This window comes from Hyalella azteca, unplaced genomic scaffold (assembly GCF_000764305.2).
Source record: "Hyalella azteca isolate HAZT.00-mixed unplaced genomic scaffold, Hazt_2.0.2 contig10616, whole genome shotgun sequence".
NCBI lineage: Eukaryota > Metazoa > Arthropoda > Malacostraca > Amphipoda > Hyalellidae > Hyalella > Hyalella azteca.
In genome coordinates, this window is record NW_025940648.1 from 212380 (window position 1) to 232802 (window position 20423).

Below are 20423 nucleotides of genomic sequence, written 5' to 3' on the forward strand. Positions count from 1 at the left end.
GCTACTTTTCTTGGCGGGATATTATATGGATCTGAAATTTATTCTTAGTGCATGAGAGAATAGTCTGGAATGACGGCAGAATTTAGGATGACGGGATATGATATAACGAGCATCGGTATGATAGGAGGAAGAAAATGGGATGATGAGGTTCGGGATGACAGGCTCCGTTATCATGGAATTTCAAAAATAATAAAAATGAACTACCCGGTTTTGGACATGTCTCGAAAAAAAGTTGAGACATAGTTCAGACAATGTTAGTATGTAGCACCTATGTCGCAAGAATGTCTAAAAATTCGGACAAATGTTGAAAAAAAACTCGGATAAATCTCCGACAAACTTTTGACAAATGTCGAACAAGTTGCGGCAAAATTTTGGCCATGGATAACGGGATTTAATATGATGGGATTCAGAATAACTTGATTTGCGGTTGTGAAATTCTGGGAGCAAAATTAAAATCTCATGGATTACATATCCCTGGCTAAGCCGGGTGAACATGCTATGCGCATCTAAGATAAAAAATGACATTGTCAAAACCCCAACAGAGCTTGGTGCTCAGAATACTTAAACGTATTGCTGTCATTGCTCTATATTGATTGTTTCTTCACCGTATAGATATCTTTTATGGTTAGAAAGTTTTTGTTAACTTGGTCACAGCAAAATACAATGGATATCATGAAGATTAATATGAAAGAGTGCCGTGTTGTGATGCGCAAGCTCTCTGAAGATGCCGTCAGGAGGGGCTGGCACGCTGAGCTCAACCGCATGCAGAAGCTTCTAAGTCTTGGCCAACCCGAGTCCGATGGTGAGCTGGACATTTATGCGCTAATTACCTTGCACAATAAAGCTAAAAACTAAAAAATATATACTGATGCTATAAAACTGAAGTTTCTCATTCTATTACCGTATTTATAATGATCTCCATAATTAAGATACAATTAATGAGAAGTTGGCTTCTCTCATGTTATTAAAATATTATGTTAGTTTTTAATGACTTTATTTCGTGTCTCTTCTCTCCAGCAACAGGCGCCAGTGGCTCATCTTCTACCCGACCATTTGCGGCAATTTACGTCAAAGAAGAGCCCGGCTGTGAGGAGGAGGCAATAACTATCAAGAATGAACCGATTGAGACGGAAGAAAACGGGGTAAAATCATCACAACACTCATTTAATATCAATAATTTAATTCGCTAATTTATACGAGTCCCCAGTTTGGGGTCTCAAATTTCACCTCAGTAAACGCTTTTGTTTCATAGATGTGTTTCCAATTGTCTGTTGGATCATATATTGAAAATAGTTGAATGTTTTCAAAATATTTCTGCGTATATGTCATATAATTAGGCTTGCGTGTTTAGAAGTTTATCGTAGGCTTGCCTATAGTTATTTATAGCTATACGATTCAATATGCTTCACTAATTTTTATGAATGCCAAATTACTTATGTATTCATGATTGTTTTTGTATGTTTTTTGTATCTAGCATATCTTCAGGAAAACAGAGCATCCTTTTGAGAAAAGTTTTTGAGCATGTTGATGATGTCAAAAAGATTTGAATTGGCAATAAATTTTACGTGGAAAATATCATGTTCGCATGAAGAAAATTAGGCAGAAAATTTTATCTTATAGGTTGGCAACCACATCCAACTAATAATTTAAGGTTCACCAAACAACCGACTCTCGATAACATGAACTGTTCTTCTCGTTGATATAATAGAAACGTGCAGTCTTTATAGGTTTTAATTCCATAAGTAAAGTGCTATACCATCCCTACTTGAAATGAAACAAATTTTGACAATGTCGAACGCATAATGAAATAAAATGCGCTATGGAACAATTAAATATGAAAAACGTGTCAACAAATATACCCATACACGATCACAACATATGCTCTTTTCCCGCCATGTGTAGAAGAGTTGTTACTCACTTATTGATGCAAAATTCTGCTGCTGCTAACCCCTACACATCAATCGCTCTCCGCCATTCCTTGATTACTACCTCGTAATTGTATAATTTATGTCAATTCAGAAATAAAACCCCGTAATCAAGTCGAATTTTATAAAGAAACTACACCGCGATCAATTTTCCGTTGAAAATCACGTATTTTAGTTATTATTATTCATTATGAAACCTCTCAAAATTCAGTGATTGTAAAATCCTTTGCGAGAATGCAGTCGACATGCGTGCAAATAAAAATTCTTATTCGGGGAATTAATTTACGAAAAAGCTTTTCATTCCACACAACTGCACCATTTTGCCTAAGACATAAATTTTCATGAATTGGCCGCAAACTCCACCTCAGTCAACACGAAAGAAGCTCAAGCTTAGATGATCAGTAATTAACGTACCTCACAGGACATGATTGTTATGTCTAAGGAGATTGGATAAGGATAACAGCGATGCTGGAGATTGGGGTGGGTTATTCAATTTGAAACGTCTGCATGCGTCTCAATTGTAATTATGTAGAACGAATTAAAAAAACAGAACGTACATTCGGCTACGATGCATTTCCTCCGATTGGCACAGTTAATACGCATCCTCTGTAAAATCACTCATTCATAACCATCGCTTATAATTACTCGTTCATTCTAAGTTATGTAATTATGTCCGCCGCTATACACACGGTCCACTCATGAATGCATAACGATTTTCTGTTGTATTACGAAGAAATATTTGTATAATAGTGGAGAATTTGATAGCCATACATTGATTTTTTGAGAACATTTTACAGAATATATTCCTGCTATGACAGGCTTGTCCCGATGCACCTGCCAGCCATGGGTGTGGTGGTCGACCAGCTCGACCTCCCCCAGCCTCTGGACCCTGCAAGGCGGAAGCTCAAATTGAAGCTCGTGATGCACACCCAGTCCACCAACCCGCCTCGCCCAACTCTGCCGTGCCTGCAACAGTTGCGGTGGGTGGTGCTGTAATGATCAAAGAACTGCTGTAATGTCTTTTTTATCCCCTCAAATTTATATTCTTGACGCGTTCAAAGAGCTTAGCATTTTAGGGTGTAACGTAAACTCACGTTGAACTGAGGAAAACTTTCAATCTGTTTGTGATGAGCTTATTTCGAAAATTTTCTAGGCCGATGCTAATTATTCTATGATGTCAATTATAAATCAGTCATCGATTTCATGTCCTTGATTAATTAATTAACTGATTTGAAAACGTGTACGGTTGTATCGGAATTGAATCTCGGATGAAGAAAAATTCAAATGTTCGATCAGAAGTTTCCCTCTTTAGATATTTAGCACATTGCCTTCCCGCTAAAAAGATGCATGAGTCACGAAAACGAATAAGGCTGATATCAAATAGATCATCCTCTGCCTAATCTACTCATTTCAAACTTTGATTGATCACAATTTTATATTTCTCAACAGCTTGTTGCTTGCAAATTCTTATGAAGTGTCTATACATTTTCACTATAATCCTATCAGAGTTTACTGGTGAAAGAAGGGAGGTAAGCTGCTCGCTAGAGGCTACATTGAGTTGGTGAAGTTTGCATTTGTTTGTGTGATACTAAATTCTTGTGTTTGGCTTCCAGTTTTAATTTAGCGACAAGAAGTCGAAAAGGCATTAACATTTTTGAAAAAAAATTTTGAGACAGATTAATTAAGAATCAAACTAAGTTACATAAACTCCTCCTGCTCAGTTGAAATTTCCCTATATGCATAAATTTTTCTGGGCTGCGTGAATGTCTGTTTCTCTATTCCCGTTCCTCCTTAAAACAATCGACACTCTTATCTTCTTTTCCTGTATGAAGCATGATTAAGTAACAATGGAACACTCTCATAACAAACTCTATAACATGACCTGCAAACCGTAAGAGCTTATTCAATATAGAATCAACAATTTCACTGAAAACGTGGAGTGAAAGCGCAAAAATCATTCAGTATAATGAAATTGTTATCATTGAATTATTTTTTATGCAAACAATCTGCCGATATAAATTCTGGCAACTGTTTTGGGTTTGTGTCTATGCAATAATGATTGCCATGAATGCATTTCGTACATCTAACTTATTGTCGCCACTGCCCTTTCAGTGCGTGGGAAGCGGGCAACCCGCGCCTGCATTAGCTCCAGAAGGCGCCGTTGGCCCCGGCGACGTCGTCTCCAAAGCCTCTAGTTCCAAGCCGAGCAACAAGTGGCTGCGACACATTTGCTCTGATTGCGAATTTCGTTGCACAAAAAAACGTAAGCTTCAGCAACACATTCGTTCTAAACATTCCCGCGAAATGCCTTATCGGTGCCCTGAATGTAAATTAGCTTGCTCCAATGAACAAAATCTCAAGCATCATATTCGCTTAACGCATAATCAAACACAAACACCGAAGAAACTTTTTCTATGTTTGGAATGTGAATATTCGTGTTCAAATAAAACACTGCTAAAGAGCCATATACTTTATAGGCATTCGTTGTTGAAGCCATTTCAATGCGCCGAGTGCGAATATTCGACTGTTACTAAACACAAGCTTAGATTGCACATACTTTCAAAGCATTCATTGCAGAAACCTCTACAATGCTCAGAATGTAAATATTCCTGTGTCACTAGAAACCATATGAAACAACATACACAAAGAAAGCATTCGCGTGAAAAACCTCTGAACTGCTCAGAGTGTGAATATTCTTGTATCACTAGAAGCTGTATGAGATATCATGTGATAGCCCAACATTCAGCAGAGCCGCCTCTACGCTGCTCGGAGTGCGAATATTCTACTGCTTTTAAAAACAGGCTTGAGCTGCATGTTCTTTACAAGCATACATCCAAGAAACCGCTTAATTGCTCTGACTGTGAATATTCATGTGTGACGAAGTCCCAGCTGCAGACTCATGTTCTTCATAAACATACAGCTGAGAAACCTAGAAGCTGCTCAGAATGTGAATATTCTTGTGTGACCAAGGGCCAGCTAGATAGTCATTTTTTTCATAAGCATTCATCCACGAAACCTCGCAGCTGCTCTAAATGTGAATTTTCCTGTGTGACTGCGAGCCAGATGGAGAGTCATGTTTTTCATAAGCATACCTCTGAGAAACCTCTCAAGTGCTCTGAGTGTGAATATTCTTGCGTGGCTAAGAGCCGGATGTTGAGTCATATACTTTGCAAGCATTCCATGGAGAAACCTAATCGCTGCTCTCAATGTGAATATACTTGTGTGAATAGATCTGATCTCAAAAGGCATATAATATCCAAGCATTCCTTGGTGAAACCCTTTAGCTGCTCGGAATGCAAATATACTTGCGTCAGTAAGCGGAGCCTAACTCGACACAGTCAAGTAAAACATTCCGGAGAACAGGAATCATCACTCCCGATCGTGTAAATTAAATCCCCTAAGGAAACGAAGTACGTAAACAAAATATTTTCTCTCACTTCTTTCAAAAAGTAAGCCTCTTCGATGCTCGGAGTTGGTAGCTCAGTGACAAAATTGTCACCCCAATGTTTTTTCAGCGTAAGTTCATAGCAACTTCTTAATTATATAGGAAATGATTTGACGCTCTAGGTTCTAATCCAATTATTTTTTCAAAAATTCTATTCCAGAAAATGATCTGGGACATTTTACCTCAGTGTCTTCTTTCAGTCAACAACTATGCCCTCAACTTATATACTCTAGAAACTGGTTCCGTAAACAAAGGCACACGAATTCAACGGTTCGTTGGAGCAAATTAAGTCAAAATTAAGTGCAAGTTTTCATCACTCTCTGGTACTCACGCTCTTAAGTGTGAATCTATATTGCTCACGCCAATTTGATCGCACCGGCTATTGGCAAATCTGTTCTCATGCGAGATCGGCTTTTCGCCAATCTTATTACAGTAAAAATTGATACCTGCTAAGGACAAATAGCATCTCACGTTAACCGTCGTTGACGCCGTATATCCAGCGCCATTAGGTGTTGCATTATCATTTTGTGGACAGCGTAGAACTTATGTGCTGCACCTGCTCGAACGGCACGTAAGCCAAGCACAAAATTTAGGTAATTGACCAACAACAATTTCATATGAATACTTTTCTTTGTTAACTCTCTAATTTCGTTTGTTCCAAAATTTCTGTAACTACTTTTAACTTCGTTAATCCAAAATTTAACTATTCACCCCACACATGTTAGCAATTATGTTCTTATTTATATTTCCCATCAAGAAATTCTCTTGAATCAATTATTGAATGCGAATAATATTCTTCTAATGGTTTAGTAGTAGAAAGTTGAGTACAAGTAGAAAGCACTCTCTGATGCCTGTGAAACTGCGTTTAAATTAAGAATCCACTTTAGGGAAAGCACTAGGTTGCAATCGTCAGCCAGTCCGATATTTTTTCAGGCTTATTTCTCGTTTGATTGAGCTCAGGGGATTAGGATTAAGGGGAAAACTTCTTTTGAATAAGATTATGTCATTTCTCAACTCCTGTGCTTCTGTAAATGAACTGTGTTTCCGAATAATGAGTTGGATTTTAATGTAAAATTATTGCTTGTACGAGTATATTAAACTCTATGTTAGAACTTACTTACCATAGATCAAATCTGGCATTGTAATTTGAAGTAGCACCTGATATTTCCTATTCGATTGATGCCTCAGTTTACGTTCATACTTAGTACAATGTTCCAAGTCTACCCTGATACCGTGTAGTGATTTATATGTCTGTATTTTAGCGATCGAAGTCTTGCTAGTTTGGTCGGCGATATCATTCTCTAATCTCAATAAAAAATGTTTATTGACTCTCATTCGCTTTTCATTCCGAACACCATTATTTACCTGAAAATTAGTGATATAATGAAAACATCTTTAGAATTTGCTCAGTAATCTTGTCAAGCGAGTTGACTACACATTGTAGTAGATAGATGAATGATAAATATTGATTAACAATATTTATTGATGTAAGGAACTACTGCTAACCTTGAAAAGTTACTGGACTAGTATCAGCAGGCCTGGAATGCCTCAACCATCAACGCTGATCATAGTAAATGTGAATTATGAGTTAATTGTAAATTGATTAATTATAAGAGTTCAAGGGAATTATTAGTCGTCTTCAATTAAAATGCGGAAGAAATTGTTCTCCCATTTGAAATCAAAGAGAAGCAGCATATGCTGCTTGCCTGGTATAGGAATGCCGCTTGACAAGAGCGTGATCACTTTTCAAAAAACTTATTTCTTCCCAATACTTGTACATCATCGGTGGTTAATTAAAAAATACTAAATTCTGATTCACTAACTTGTGTTTATGTAAAGGAATTTCGACGCCGTCGCATTTTTTACGCAAGTGAAAGATGATGGTGTAAATGACAAGAACAACGTTATAAGTATTAAGATTACCTCGATTGCTTACATAGACAATTTACTAAAAATTGAAAATACACAAAACCACCCAAAAATTAACCAAATTTTTATATGAGAAAATGTTTTGGAGTTCAGCTCCATCGTCAGTTAAAAATCATAGAACACAATGTTCTACAATCAATAAACTGATATTCATATTGCAGATTATAAAATATAAATTGACAAATAGAGAAAAATATGTATAATAGACAGGAGCAGAAAGGTCTATCTATTCAAAATTTTAAGAGGATAGGAATTGAAGGTGGCATTCAAACTACGTTTCTGCTTGAAAATTTACAGCATTATGAAATTCGCTGTTCAGGAACCCCGGTTGTGGAAGCTAAAACTCTAAGTCACTATCAAACTATAAACTATAGAATAGAATAGAAGTGTCGGCGCTGAAGAAATAGGCCCATGGCCTGTTGCCGATTCTTGAACTTTTCGTGACTTGATTCACAAGGGATCCGGCCTTTGGAACCCGATCTTTCCATAGCTGACGATTGATTGAGATAGCTGCTGGACTTATTGCCTGGTCCGTAATTTGCTAGGCATTTTAAGACTGAACATATGCNCCCGACAGTCCTATAAGCCAGTCCAGCCCGACAGTCCTATAAGCCAGTCCAGCCCGACAGTCCTATAAGCCAGTCCAGCCCGACAGTCCTATAAGCCAGTCCAGCCCGACAGTCCTATAAGCCAGTCCAGCCCGACAGTCCTATAAGCCAGTCCAGCCCGACAGTCCTATAAGCCAGTCCAGCCCGACAGTCCTATAAGCCAGTCCAGCCCGACAGTCCTATAAGCCAGTCCAGCCCGACAGTCCTATAAGCCAGTCCAGCCCGACAGTCCTATAAGCCAGTCCAGCCCGACAGTCCTATAAGCCAGTCCAGCCCGACAGTCCTATAAGCCAGTCCAGCCCGACAGTCCTATAAGCCAGTCCAGCCCGACAGTCCTATAAGCCAGTCCAGCCCGACAGTCCTATAAGCCAGTCCAGCCCGACAGTCCTATAAGCCAGTCCAGCCCGACAGTCCTATAAGCCAGTCCAGCCCGACAGTCCTATAAGCCAGTCCAGCCCGACAGTCCTATAAGCCAGTCCAGCCCGACAGTCCTATAAGCCAGTCCAGCCCGACAGTCCTATAAGCCAGTCCAGCCCGACAGTCCTATAAGCCAGTCCAGCCCGACAGTCCTATAAGCCAGTCCAGCCCGACAGTCCTATAAGCCAGTCCAGCCCGACAGTCCTATAAGCCAGTCCAGCCCGACAGTCCTATAAGCCAGTCCAGCCCGACAGTCCTATAAGCCAGTCCAGCCCGACAGTCCTATAAGCCAGTCCAGCCCGACAGTCCTATAAGCCAGTCCAGCCCGACAGTCCTATAAGCCAGTCCAGCCCGACAGTCCTATAAGCCAGTCCAGCCCGACAGTCCTATAAGCCAGTCCAGCCCGACAGTCCTATAAGCCAGTCCAGCCGACAGTCCTATAAGCCAGTCCAGCCCGACAGTCCTATAGGGCCAGTCCTACAAGCAAGTCCAGCACGGCAGTTCCACGAATATTTGGTAGTCACGCTAGACTCGAAGGGACCACGCAGCGTGTTGTTGATGATTGCATGTGCCAGCTAGCAGTTAATGCTTGCATGTATCTGCGAGTTATCAATTATTGGGTACAACATCAATTCTAGATCCGTGGTAGGCCTATAAATATTATAGTTTCCTCCAATAATAAAGGATTTATGTATATATTATTAGTCTGGAATGACGGCAGAATTCAGGATGACTGGATATGATATAACCAGCTTCGGTGTGATAGGAGGAAAAAAATGCGATGATAAGAAGCGGGAAGACAGACTTCGTAATTATGGGATTAAAAAAATTGAACTAACCGGTTTTGGACATGTCTCGAAAAAAATTTGATAATTTTTTGTTTATAATGTTTATATGTCGTACCCATGTTGCACAAATGACGAACAAGTTGCGGCAAAAGTTCGGCCATGAATAACAGGATTTAATATGAGGGTATTCTGAATAATTTGATTTGTGGTTATGAGATTTTTGGGTTCAAATTTAAATTCTCATGGATTACATATCCCTGCAAAGCCGGGTAAACATGCTATGTGCATATTAGATACTAATGACATTGTCAAAACCCCAACAGAGTTTGATGCTCAGAACACTTCAACGTACTGCTGTTATTGCTCTATTGATTGTTTCTTCACCGTATAGGTATTTTTTTATGGTTAGAAAGTTTTTGTTAACTTGGACCAGCAAAATCCAATGGATATGATGAAGATTAATATGAAAGAGTGTCGTGTTGTGATGCACAAGCTCTCTGAAGATGCCGTCAGCAGGGGCTGGCATGCTGAGCTCAACCGCATGCAGAAGCTTCTGATTCTTGGCCAACCCGAGTCCGATGGTGAGCTGGACATTTATGCGCTAATTACCTTGCGCAATATAGCTAAAAATTATATACTGATGCTATAAAACTGAACTTTCTCATTTTATTACCGTATTTATTATGATCTCCATAATTAAGATACAATTAATGAGAAGTTGGCTTCTCTCATGTTATTAAAATATTATGTTAGTTTTTAATGACTTTATTTCGTGTCTCTTCTCTCCAGCAACAGGCGCCAGTGGCTCATCTTCTACCCGACCATTTTCGGCAATTTACGTCAAAGAAGAGGCTGGCTGCGAGGAGGAGGCAATAACTATCAAGAATGAACCGATTGAGACGGAAGAATACGGGGTAAAATCATCACAACACTCATTTAATATCAATAATTTAATTCGCTAATTTATATAAGTCCCCAGTTTGGGGGCTCAAAAAATTTCATCCCAGTAAACTCTATTGTTTTATAGCTGTGTTTCCAATTGTCTGTTGGATCATATATTGATAACAGTTAAATGTTTTCAAAATATTTGCGCGTAAATGTCATATAATTAGGCTTGCGTTGTTCAGAAGTTTATCGTAGGCTTACTATAGTTATTTAGAGCTATATGATTCAATATGCTTCACTATTTTTTGTGAATGCCAAATTACATATGTATCCTTGATTGGTTTTTGTATCTAGCATATCTTCAGGAAAACAGGTTATCCTTTTGAGAAAAGTTGTTGAGCATGTTGATGATGTCAAAAAGATTTGAATTGGCAATCAATTTTTCGTGTAAAATATCATGTTCGCATGAGGAAAATTAGGCAAAAAATTTATCTTATAGGTTGGCAACCACCTCCTATACTAATAATTTAAGGTTCACCAAACAACCGACTCTCGATAACATAAACTGTTCTTCTCGTTGATCTAATAGAAACGTGCAGTCTTTATAGGTTTAAATTCCATAAGTAAAGTGCGATACCATCCCTATACTTGAAATGAAACAAATTTTGACAATGTCGAACGCATAATTATAATAAAATATGCTATGAAGCAATTAATATGAAAAACGTGTCAACAAATACACCCACACACGATCACTACATATGCTCTTTTCCCGCCATGTGTAGTAGAGTTGTTACTCAAATCATTGATATAAAATTCTGGTGCTGCTAACCCCTACACATTAATCGCTCTCCGCCATTCTTCGATTACTACCTCGTATTTGTATAATTTATGTCAATTCGGAAATAAAACCCCGTAATCAAGTCGAATTTTATAAAGAAACTACACCGCGATCAATTTTCCATTGAAAATCACGTATTTTGGTTATTATTATTCATCATGAAACCTCTCAAAATTCAGTGATTGTAAAATCCTTTACGAGAATGCAGTCGACATGCGTGCAAATAAAAATTCTTATTTGGGGAATTGATTTACGAAAAAAACTTTTCATTCCACACAACTGTACCATTTTGCCTAAGATATATGTTCAGATTTGAAATGCCTAGCACCTTATCGAACTCGGTGGAAGTCTAGTAGCTACTTCAAACTATCGTCAGTCGTGAAAAGATCCGGTCAAATGACACGATTTTAGATCTTCTGTGAACAAGGCACGAAAAGGAAAAGAATCGGCGACAGGCCACATCAGGCCTACACTTCAGCGCCGAGATCAATATGTTATGTTATGTTATGTTAAGACATAAATTTTCATGAATTAGCAGCAAACTCCACCTCCCTGAACGTGTAAGAAACTCAAGCTTAGATGATCAGTAACGTACATCACAGGACATGATTGTTATGTCTCAGGAACAGGATGCTAGAGATTAGGGTGGGTTATTTAATTTGAAATTTGTGCATGTCTCTCAATCGAAATTATGTAAAACGAATTAGATATCCCAACGTACATTCTGCTACGATGCATGTCCTCAGATTGGCTCAGTTAATACGCATCCTCTGCAAAACCACTCATTCATAACCATCGTTTATGATTACTCGTTCATTCTAAGTTATGTGATTATGTCCGCCGCTAAATACGGTCCACTCATGAACGCATAAAGACTTCCTGTTGTATTGCGAAGAAATATCTTTATAACAGTAGAGAATTTGATAGCCATGCATTGATTTATTGAGAACATTTTACAGAATATATTGCTGTCGTGACAGGCTTGTCCCGATGCACCTGCCAGTCATGGGTGTGGTGGTCGACCAGCTCGACCTCCCCCAGCCTCTGGACCCTGCAAGGGGGAAGCTCAAATTGAAGCTCGTGATGCACACCCAGTCAACCAACCCGCCTCGCCCAACTCTGCCGTGCCTGGAACAGTAGCGGTGGGTGGTGATGTAATGATCAAAGTTTGAATTTAAAAGCTTGAATTTATTTCAAATTCATTCATTCAAAGCTTGAATTTATTTTCTTGACGCATTCAAAGAGCTTAGCATTTTGGGGTGCATCGTAAACTCACGTTGAACTGAGGAAAACTTTCAATCTGATTGCGATGAGATTGTTTCGAAAAATTTCATGGCCGATGCTAATTATTTTATGATGTCAATTATAAATCAGTTATCAATTTCATGTCCTTGATTAATCAACTGATTTAAAAACGTCTACGGTTGTATCGGAATTGAAACTCGGATGAAGAAAAATTCAAATGTTCGATCAGAAGTTTCCCACTTTACATATTTAGCACATTGCATTCCTGCTAAAAAGATGAGTCACGAAAACGAATAAGGCTGATATCAAATAGATCATCCTCTGCCTAATATACTCATTTCAAACTTTGATCGATCATAAGTTGATATTTCTCAACAGCTTGTTGCTTGCAAATTCTTATGAAGTGTCTATACATTTCCACTAAAATCCTATCAGAGTTTACTGGTGAAGGAAAGGTTAGCTGCTCGCTAGAGGCTACAGTGAGTTGGTGAAGATGGCATTTGTTTGTGTGATGCTAAATTCTTGTGTTTGGCTTCTAGTTTTAATTTTGCGACAAGAAGTCAAAAAGGCATTAACATTTTTGAAAGAAATTTTTGAGACAGATTAATTAAGAATCAAACTAAGTTACATAAACTCCTCCTGCTCAGTTGAAATTTCCCTATGCGTAAATTTTTCAGGGCTGCGTGAATGTCCGTTTCTCTATTCCCGTTCCTCCTTAAAAGCAATGGACACTCTTATCTTCTTTTCCTGTATGAGGCATGATTAAGTAACAATGGAATACTCTCATAACAAACTCTATAACATGACCTGCAAACCGTAAGAGCTTATTCAATATAGAATCTTCAATTTCACTGAAAACGTGGAGTGAAAGCGCAAAAATCATTCAGTATAATGAAACTGTTATCATTGAATTTTTTTATGCAAGCAATCTGCCGATATCAATTCTGGCAAGTGTTTTGGGTTTGTGCCTATGCAATAATGATTGCCATGAATGCATTTCGTACATCTAACTTATTGTCGCCACTGCCCTCTCAGTGCGTGGGAAGCGGGCAACCCTCGCCTGCATTAGCTCCAGAAGACGTCGTTGGCCCCGGCGACGTCGTCTCCAAAGCCTCTAGTTCCAAGCCGAGCAACAAGTGGCTGCGACACATTTGCTCTGATTGCGAATTTCGTTGCACAAAAAAACGTAAGCTTGAGCAACACATTCGTTCTAAACATTCCCGCGAAATGCCTTATCGGTGCCCTGAATGCAAATTAGCTTGCTCCAATGAACAAAATCTCAAGCATCATATTCGCATAACGCATAATCAAACACAAACACCGAAGAAACTTTTTCTATGTTTGGAATGTGAATATTCGTGTTCGAATAAAGCACTGCTAAAGAGCCATATACTTTATAGGCATTCGTTGTTGAAGCCATTTCAATGCGCCGAGTGCGAATATTCGACTGTTACTAAACACAAGCTTAGATTGCACATACTTTCAAAGCATTCATTGCAGAAACCTCTACAATGCTCAGAGTGTAAATATTCCTGTGTCACTAGAAACAATATGAAACAACATACACAAAGAAAGCATTCGCGTAAAAAACCTCTCAACTGCTCACAGTGTGACTATTCTTGTATCACTATAAGCTGTATGAGATATCATGTGATAGCCAAACATTCAGCAGAGCAGCCTCTACGCTGCTCAGAGTGCGAATATACTACTGCCATTAAAAACAGACTTGAGACGCACGTTCTTCACAAGCATACATCCAAGAAACCGCTTAATTGCTCTGAATGTGAATATTCATGTGTGACGAAGGCCAACCTGCAAACTCATGTTCTCCATAAACATACAGCCGAGAAACCTAGAAGCTGCTCAGAATGTGAATATTCTTGTGTGACCAAGGGCCAGCTAGATAGTCATTTTTTTCATAAGCATTCATCCACGAAACCTCGAAGATGCTCTCACTGTGAATTTTCATGTGTGACTGCGAGCCAGATGGAGAGTCATGTTTTTCATAAACATACCTCTGAAAAACCTCTCAAGTGCTCCGAATGTGAATACTCTTGCGTGGCCAAGAGCCGGATGTTGAGTCATATTCTTTGCAAGCATTCCATGGAGAAACCTAATCGGTGCTCTCAATGTGAATATACTTGTGTGAATAGATCTGATCTCAAAAGGCATTTAATATCCAAGCATTCATTGGTGAAACCCTTTAGCTGCTCGGAATGCAAATATACTTGCGTCAGTAAGCGAAGCCTAATTCGACACAGTCAAGTAAAACATTCCGGAGAACAGGAATCATCACTCCCGATCGTGTAAATTAAATCCCCTAAGTAAATGAAGTAAATCAACAAAATATTTTCTCTAGCTTCATTCAGAAAAGAAGCCTCTTCGATGCTCGGAGTTGGTAGCTCAGTGACAAAATTGTCACACCAATGTCTTTTCAGCGTAAGTTCATAGCAACTTCTTAATTATATAGGAAATGATTTGACGCTCTAGGTTCTAATCCAATTATTTTTTCCAAAATTCAATTCCAGAAAATTATCTAGGACATTTTATCTCAGTGTCTTCTTTCAGGCAACAATTAACAATGCCCTCAAATTATATACTCGAGAAACTTGTTCCGTAAACAAACGCTCATGAATTCAATGGTTCGTTGGAGCAAATTAAGTAAACATTTTACGCAAGTTTCCAGCACTCTCTTGTACTCACGCTCTTAAGTGTACAGACTTGCTTTAAGCCCCAACACAGGCCAGTACCTTGCGACGAGGACAGCCTCTCTATATTAACCTCTGTACACTTTACTGTCGCTTGTGTGTCATGTCCAAAGGCAAGCGAACCTAATTTACTGTCAGCAGACGCAGGGTCAAGTCGTGCCCGCAGAGCTTTACTGGCTTTGAAGTCCGTGAACTTCATGCGCTGTGGCGAATAGCCATCCACTATAGCCTCCCAATATGTGTAGCCCAAACTGCATTACATTGCCTGTACAAAATTCTACGTCAAAAATAGCCTTGTGATTAAATTCACAACAGAATCTCTATATTGCTCACGCCAAATTGATCACACCGGCTATTGGCAAATCTGTTCTCATGCGAGATCGGCTTTTTGCCAGTCTTATTACAGTAAAAATTGATACCTGCTGAGGACAAAATAGCGCCTTGCGTTAACCGTCATTGACGCCGTACCTTCAGCGCCATTAGATGTTGCATTATCATTTTGTGGACAGCGTAGAACTTATGTGCTGCACGTGCTCGAACGGCACGTAAGCCAAGCACAAAATTTAGGTAATGGACCATCGACAATTTCATATGATTACTTTTCTTTGTTAACAATCTAACTTCGTTTGTTTCAAAATTTATGTAACTACTTTTAACTTCGTCGTTACGCGAAAATTTAACTATTCACCCAACATATGTTAGCAATTGTCTTATTATTCAAATTTTACATCAAAAAATTTTCTGTACTCAATTAATGAATGTGAATAATACTCTTCTAATGGTTTAACAGGAGAAAGTCGAGTAAAAGTAGAAAGTACTCTGTAATGCCTGTGAACGCTCCGCTAAAATTGAAAATTCACTTTAATTTATATAGGGGAAACGCTAGGTTGCATTCTTTAGCCAGTCCAATTATTTTTCAAGGTTTTTTTCTCGTTTGATTAAGCTTAGGGTATTAAGCTTAAGGGGATGAGCTTAGATTAAGATTGTATTTGAATAAGATTATGTCACTTCTAAACTCCTGTGCTTCTGTAAATGAACCATTTCTAAATAATGAGTCGGATATTATTGTAAAATTTCACGTACGAGTATATTAAACTTTATGTTCGAACTTTCTTACTATAGATCAAATCTGGCATTGTAATTTGAGGTAGCCCCTGATATTTTCTATTCGATTAATGTCTCAGTTTACGTTCATACTTTGCACTATGTTCCAAGTCTACTCTGAAACCGTGTAGTGATTTATATGTCTGTCTTGCGATCGAAGTCTTGCTAGTTTTGGTCAGCGGCATCATTCTTCAATCTCAATAAAAAATATTTAGTGACTCTCTTTCGCTTTTCATTCCTAACACCATTATTTACCTGAAAATTAGTGATATAATAAAAACATCTTTAGAACTTGCAGTAATCTTGCCAAGCGAGCTGGCTACACATTGTAGTAGATAGATGAATGATAAATATTGATTAACAATCTTTATTGATGTAAGGAACTACTGCTAACCTTGAAAAGTTACTGGAATAGTATCAGCAGGCCTGGGATGCCTCAACCATCAACGCTGATGATAGTAAATGGGAATTATCAGTTAATTGTAAATTGATTAATTAATAAGAGTTCAAGAAAATTATTAGTCGTCTTCAATTAAAATGCGGAAAAAATTGTTCTCCCACCTGAAATCCAAGAGAAGCAGCATATGCTGCTTGCCTGGTATAGGAATGCCGCTTGACAAGAGCGTGATCACTTTTCAAAAAACGTATTTCTTCCCAATACTTGTACATCATCGGTGGTTAATTAATAAATACTAAATTCACTAATTTGAGTTCATGTAAAGTAATTTCGACGCCGTCGCATTTTTTATGGAAGTGAATGATGATGGTGTAAATGACAAGAACAACGTTATAAGTATTATTACTTTATTGCTTACATAGACAGTTTACCAAAAATTGAAAATATATGAAAACCACCCAAAAACTAACCAAATTTTTATATGAGAAAATGTTTCGGAGTCCAGTTCCATCGTCGGTTCAAAATCATTGAACACAATGTTCTACAATCAATAAACTGACATTCTCATTGCAGATTTTAAATTATAAATTGACTAATGAATAAAAAATACATAAAATGGACAGGAGCAGAAAAGTCTATTTATTCAAAATTTTAAGAGGATAGGAATTGGAGGTGGCATTCAAACTAGGTTTCTGCTTAAAAATATACAGAATTATGAAATTCGCTGGTCAGGAACCCCGGTTGTGGAAGCTAAAACTATAAATCACTATCAAATACCGGGACGTTGCACTACGCTATATAAACACGTACAGATGAATGAGGAAGATGTGCAAGTAGGTTTCCTGTTCTATACTAAGATTTTATTCTGAGTTTAAATGGTAAGCATTTATTCGTGAAGAGCAGCGAGTTGCCAGACATTAGTGGTAATACAGAAACACATCCAAGAATCATGGAGGAAGATCGTACCAGTTGAGTTTCAACTGACAGGTTGGAATTGTTTTCACAATTGAGGCGTAGAACAATGCAAGAGAGCTGTAGTGGTGTGGTTCTGAACCCTTTATAAGGCTAAGCAAGTTAAGTGTTTGCAGAACTTCATTCAGCCAGAGAATCAGTGTGATATGAACAGCTCTTCTGATAACGATATGATACTAAACATCATTTTACCGATCATGACTTTCAGTAGGTCGCAGAGACCTACTGAAAGATCATTAGGTAGTTTAACTTTGACGCTGGAGCAGAGGTAGACACTATACAGATCGATCCTCTCCAAGGTATGGGAATCACCCAGCATCCCTGTACGAGCACGTGACCTAGCAACCCATTACAGTGGTGAACACTGAACAGACTCCCAATATATTCAGCCTAATTTTTACAAGTGAATAATCATTGGTAGATGATCTTCGCCACGAGGCTCTGTTGAGCAAAAGCCACCTCATACGTTGTTTTTCAGTAATAAGCGAAATACAGAAAAGTCTCGTCGGAAGCGCAAGCGTTTGAACTTTGAAAAAGGCGACTCGGTGAAGCAGTGAGTGCAGCTAATATTTCGGACTGTATCAAGGGCATGAATATGGCTGTGTCATGGTCATTTGTCATGGACACGGTTATGTCCACGTTTGATGCATGTGTTTCTAAGATAAAGCTTGGCATTTCAGACTTAAAAGTATATCAACGAAGGGTTCTCTTATGTTGAGGGCAATGCTAATGATGCATATAGACGGGGAGAATATAAGCCAATAGTATTAGCGGCAAGTACTTTCCACTTCAAATATTGGATTAATTTCTTATTCAGAGTAAAGTCGCTAAGAGCGGGAACTCGTAGTTATCAAGAATGTTTTTTTTTTCGTCTGAAAGCTACACCAGTTGGGCTGTAGCAGCTGCCGCTGCACAAGTTCACATCCGAAAAAAGTCTGTTAATCTTCAAGTTATCTCTCCGTCCCACACAGTCTTTCACTGGTCGCTCGACAAAAGTTTTTCATCTCTTCAGCTAGAGTCGCAACTATTCCACCTACTGCTTCAGCAAAAGCCTTCTAGCATATACCAGCGCTCCAAATGCTTCCTCCTAGCGCTACTTCACTCAACGGCTTCTAAATAGGCACAGACTGAGGAAAAAATACTGTTTAGCTAATACTTACCTCGTGAATAAGCAAGCATTTAGAGGGTAAAAATAACAGGATAAATTATGAGAAGAAATGGTTGCAATGAGAATGTGGTGAATGAGAATTCGACAACGAAAAGTGACTTGGGAGTTTATAGAATAGAATAGAGATGAAGGGTCGGCACTGAAGAAATAGGCCCATGGCCTGTTGCCGATTCTTATATTTTTCGTGACTTGATTCACAAGGGATCCGGCCCTTGGAACCCGATCTTTCCATAACTGACGATTGATTGAGATAGCTGCTGGACTTGTTGCCTGGTCCGTAATTTGCTAGGCATTTTAAGACTGAACATATGCTCCTGCATAGCTTCGTCTAGTCTGTTTTTGAAGATGTTCATACTCGGAGCGTCAACGATGCTATCAGGTAGGCTGTTCCACATGTCGGTGACTCGAAGCGAGAAGAAATGTTGTCGCATGGATGTGTTCATGCGCCTTTTTTAACCACTGCGGACAAATCTGACGAAATTAAAGCGATTGCCGATAAAATAAAAGTAATAATAAAAGAGAATAATTTCAAAACCAACTTAACTTAAAAACTTTTTTATTAATCAGTCGCACTACAATTAGTGAAAGAAATGCCTGGCCCTTTTCAAGCAAGGGATATTGAATGGGGTGAAGGAATCTTAAATGGAATGGAGTGAAGAGAAAACTTTTCGCTTGGTCACCTAATTTCGTCCCTTTTACACACGAAGTAACCTGAGCTCTGTCCTTTAAAATACCTAATCATTTAGTTCAATAATTATCGGCAGGTTCATGACCTGTGGGCGAAAAGTCGAGGACAACGGCATTACAGTGGGGTCGCCTGCCGAAGATCACCACTGCCCTGGATGTAATGGACCATCATAATTCCTGCCTTCCGAACGTAGCCTCAACACTTCTGGGCAATCATATCTAGGCCGTGCGTCGAACCAGCCCTCGGTCGAACGGCCACTTGTCGAAGGACGATAAATTTTGGAACAGAACTATGCTATCTGAAACCTAACCTCATATGCGGTGAACGTAATATTACGTAATTTAACGATGCCCGGAAGTCATATTCGATCCGCGGCCTGGTGGTGCACGGCAGATTCTATGCAAGGCCGTAGGAGGACAAAGCCGAGTGGTTCACGGCTGATTGGTAGATGTCCTGAGAGATCCAAGGCGTTCGATTCAGAGCTTGTTGGTGCACGGCTGCGCTCCCCTGTCCTAGTGTACAGCCTGTACAGGCTTACTTGTCGGATAGTCACCAAGCGGCCGACATTTGCTGGATCTACTTTCCGCCTGCACTGTCCCCGCGCACAAGCACCTACACATAGTTGGACAACGATGTGTTGCTTTCTTCGCTGTAGAAGCGGCCAATGGCACAGTAGCCCTTATTCAGTCATGGTGAGAGCATTTGTGCTGTTCTAGTGAAGTATCTTGGGTCAAGTGAATCATGGCATGTGTGAACGATAATTGGTCTAAGAAGAACCCAACAAAGAGAAGTCCAGACGATATTCAATTGTTCTTTGAGATATTCCAAAAATCTGAATTAATGCAAAAATTTTCGCCTTGTTGGCAACTTCAACAAAATGAAGAGAGAAACAAGTACTTTGAAACTGAAAGAAGACCTTATTAGAGGGTTGAATTATTATTTAGTTGTTCCCGCCGCATTATCAAAGGCTAGAATAAAGAGTATAAAAACAACGTACAGACTCAAGTTGTTGATGGTGATTCCACTATCCATTTTCACAGACCTCACTTGGCGGCTTCTAACGACGCACTGGCGGGTGCGAACGAGAAGATATCGGCACCTTATACAGTTATACTGTCTTCGCGTACAAGCTTTCTTGTATAGGCCGGTATTTGCCAGATCTGCTTGCCGCCTGCACTGTTCCCGCGGGGATCGCAGCCGTGGGTAACAAAATTGACTCGTAAACAGGCCCTGGGCCTGACGCCAACCATCAGCATGCAATATCTACACATAGCCTCAGATCAATGAGCTGTGGGTAACTCCG

At 39.2% G+C, this 20423-nt stretch overlaps 3 protein-coding genes across 4 annotated transcripts; all 3 read left to right on the top strand.

Moving 5' to 3' along the window:
* The first annotated feature begins 524 nt into the window (after nt 1–524).
* Nucleotides 525–6704, top strand: LOC108668550 (oocyte zinc finger protein XlCOF6). Of its 2 annotated transcripts, none has more exons than XM_018155790.2 (4): nt 525–802; nt 1018–1142; nt 2744–2905; nt 4038–6704. In XM_018155790.2, exons 1-4 carry the CDS (start codon nt 622–624, stop codon nt 5310–5312), a joined length of 1743 nt encoding a protein of 580 aa, XP_018011279.1. In that variant the 5' UTR covers nt 525–621; the 3' UTR covers nt 5313–6704. The 2 variants fall into 2 exon arrangements, with proteins under 2 accessions (XP_018011279.1, XP_018011280.1); XM_018155791.2 differs by having other exon boundaries at nt 526–802; nt 1024–1142.
* A 2725-nt stretch (nt 6705–9429) lies between these two features.
* LOC108668533 (sal-like protein 3) lies at nt 9430–13638 on the top strand. The gene is made up of 5 exons (XM_047882508.1): nt 9430–9693; nt 9902–10026; nt 11819–11980; nt 13119–13366; nt 13584–13638. The coding sequence occupies exons 1-5, from the start codon at nt 9555–9557 to the stop codon at nt 13636–13638; spliced, it is 729 nt and encodes a 242-aa protein (XP_047738464.1). The 5' UTR covers nt 9430–9554.
* An 83-nt stretch (nt 13639–13721) lies between these two features.
* Nucleotides 13722–16118, top strand: LOC125178535 (oocyte zinc finger protein XlCOF6-like). The gene has a single exon (XM_047882509.1). The coding sequence runs from the start codon at nt 13722–13724 to the stop codon at nt 14391–14393; it is 672 nt and encodes a 223-aa protein (XP_047738465.1). The 3' UTR covers nt 14394–16118.
* Nucleotides 16119–20423: the final 4305 nt, after the last annotated feature.